General features: G+C 38.9%; 1 protein-coding gene across 1 annotated transcript; it reads left to right on the top strand.

The window, feature by feature from the left end:
* Nucleotides 1–834: 834 nt before the first annotated feature.
* On the top strand, nucleotides 835–1777 carry LOC145123951 (chlorophyll a-b binding protein 16, chloroplastic-like). Its single transcript, XM_079059141.1, has one exon. The coding sequence runs from the start codon at nucleotides 916–918 to the stop codon at nucleotides 1714–1716; it is 801 nt and encodes a 266-aa protein (XP_078915267.1). The 5' UTR covers nucleotides 835–915; the 3' UTR covers nucleotides 1717–1777.
* Nucleotides 1778–2048: the final 271 nt, after the last annotated feature.

Consider the following 2048-nt stretch of genomic DNA (forward strand, 5'->3'; position numbering starts at 1 on the left):
TATATATATATATATATATATATATATATATATATATAATGCCATGTTGTAAGTAATTCAAATGTAGAAACAATGAATAATGATCAATCAAACTAGAAAGTTAATTTATGGTGGAATTTGTTGAGAAATGCAAGAATAATGTGAAAACCTACTAAAAATCACATGTGATTATGTGAATATGTCATACAATTATACCTATAAGATCTTTCTTCCCTTAATATTTCATATAATCGAATAGACACGCTTAAGTTATCAACTCTAAAATTTTCCAATCATTAACACTCGATAAACAAGAATAATATTAGAGTTTATTTATGCTTCTTGTGTGCAATGTATGTTCGTATCCACAGATCAATGTTAATAAGCTCATCAATCCGAAATGAATATTGTTAGATGATGGATCCCACATTTAGTTTTTGCAAATAAATAAGGATCCACAAAATGGGTAGGTATTCATGTGATATTGGTTCCCAAATAAACTAATTTCAGATGACTTTGTCAAATCTATAAGCAAGCATGAGAAGTCAAATGTGAAATTTGATGGGATAAATGAAATTTTATCCAAAACCCAATTATAAATATACTAGTTACTAAAAATGATGTACACGAAGAGTGGGCACTGAGTAAAGTTTGTTTGACGCACATGAGCTTAAGTGTTTTTTAAACATTTGGGATAGGAAATCTTGGAATGAAATTAAATGTACAGGTGTCGGATTTTAGTTGGTGTTCTACATAGATGTAATTCATATGGATCAAATATATCAGCCTCCAATCAAAAACAAAATAAAGATCCGGAAGATAAACACCTACAGAATGCACCATCCTATTTATAGCACTTGTGAAGAACCATAAGACTTAAGCAGTCAGCCCACAACTTTCTAAATATTCTTACTTTCTAATTTAAGAAAATTTACAATGGCTGCTTCCACCATGGCTCTCTCCTCTCCTTTCGCAGGCCAAGCAGTGAAAACAACTCCCTCAAGTTCTGAGCTTTTCGGAAATGGACGGGTTTCCATGAGGAAGACTGCAGCTGCGAAGAAGGTTGCGCCATCAGGAAGTCCATGGTACGGCCCTGACCGTGTCAAGTACCTAGGCCCATTCTCCGGCGAGGCTCCATCATACCTGACCGGTGAATTCCCAGGTGACTACGGCTGGGACACCGCCGGACTTTCTGCTGATCCAGAGACATTTTCCAAGAACCGTGAGCTTGAGGTCATCCACTGCAGATGGGCAATGCTTGGAGCTCTTGGCTGCGTCTTCCCTGAGCTCTTGGCCCGTAATGGTGTGAAGTTCGGTGAGGCTGTATGGTTCAAGGCTGGATCCCAGATCTTCAGTGAAGGTGGTCTTGATTACTTGGGAAACCCTAGTTTGGTCCATGCTCAGAGCATCTTGGCTATCTGGGCCACCCAAGTCATCTTGATGGGTGCGGTTGAGGGCTACAGAATTGCCGGTGGACCATTGGGTGAGGTTGTTGACCCACTTTACCCTGGTGGTAGCTTCGACCCATTGGGCCTTGCAGATGATCCAGAGGCTTTTGCTGAGTTGAAGGTGAAGGAGATCAAGAATGGAAGACTGGCTATGTTCTCCATGTTTGGGTTCTTTGTTCAAGCCATTGTGACAGGAAAGGGGCCGTTGGAGAACTTGGCTGACCACCTTGCTGACCCTGTTGCAAATAACGCCTGGTCTTATGCTACAAACTTTGTCCCCGGAAATTAGTAAATAAGGGTTTTGATGTAATATGATTTGTGAATTAATATATAGCTATTTTTGGGCTGCACATCTGAAAATGATTTATCATCATAGAATAACATGTAGTAGTTAATAGTTATAATTTTCATGTGCTTTTGTCCTTGTCTATACTATGTATTCCCCAACGGTTGAAGTAGATGTGCACAAAAGAGTCGGTAACAGATGGAGTTCCGTTACCTAGGAACGGGTTAGTAACCTGTTAAAAAATCCTGCTTTTGAATATGAAAATCTTATCCATCTATAAACACCCGTCCAAGGATTTTAAAATCCAATCAGTTGAGGTCTTTTTTTCTTACCTG

Source organism: Lactuca virosa, chromosome 7, assembly GCF_052849685.1.
Source record: "Lactuca virosa cultivar CGN04683 chromosome 7, Lactuca_virosa_CGN04683_v6, whole genome shotgun sequence".
NCBI lineage: Eukaryota > Viridiplantae > Streptophyta > Magnoliopsida > Asterales > Asteraceae > Lactuca > Lactuca virosa.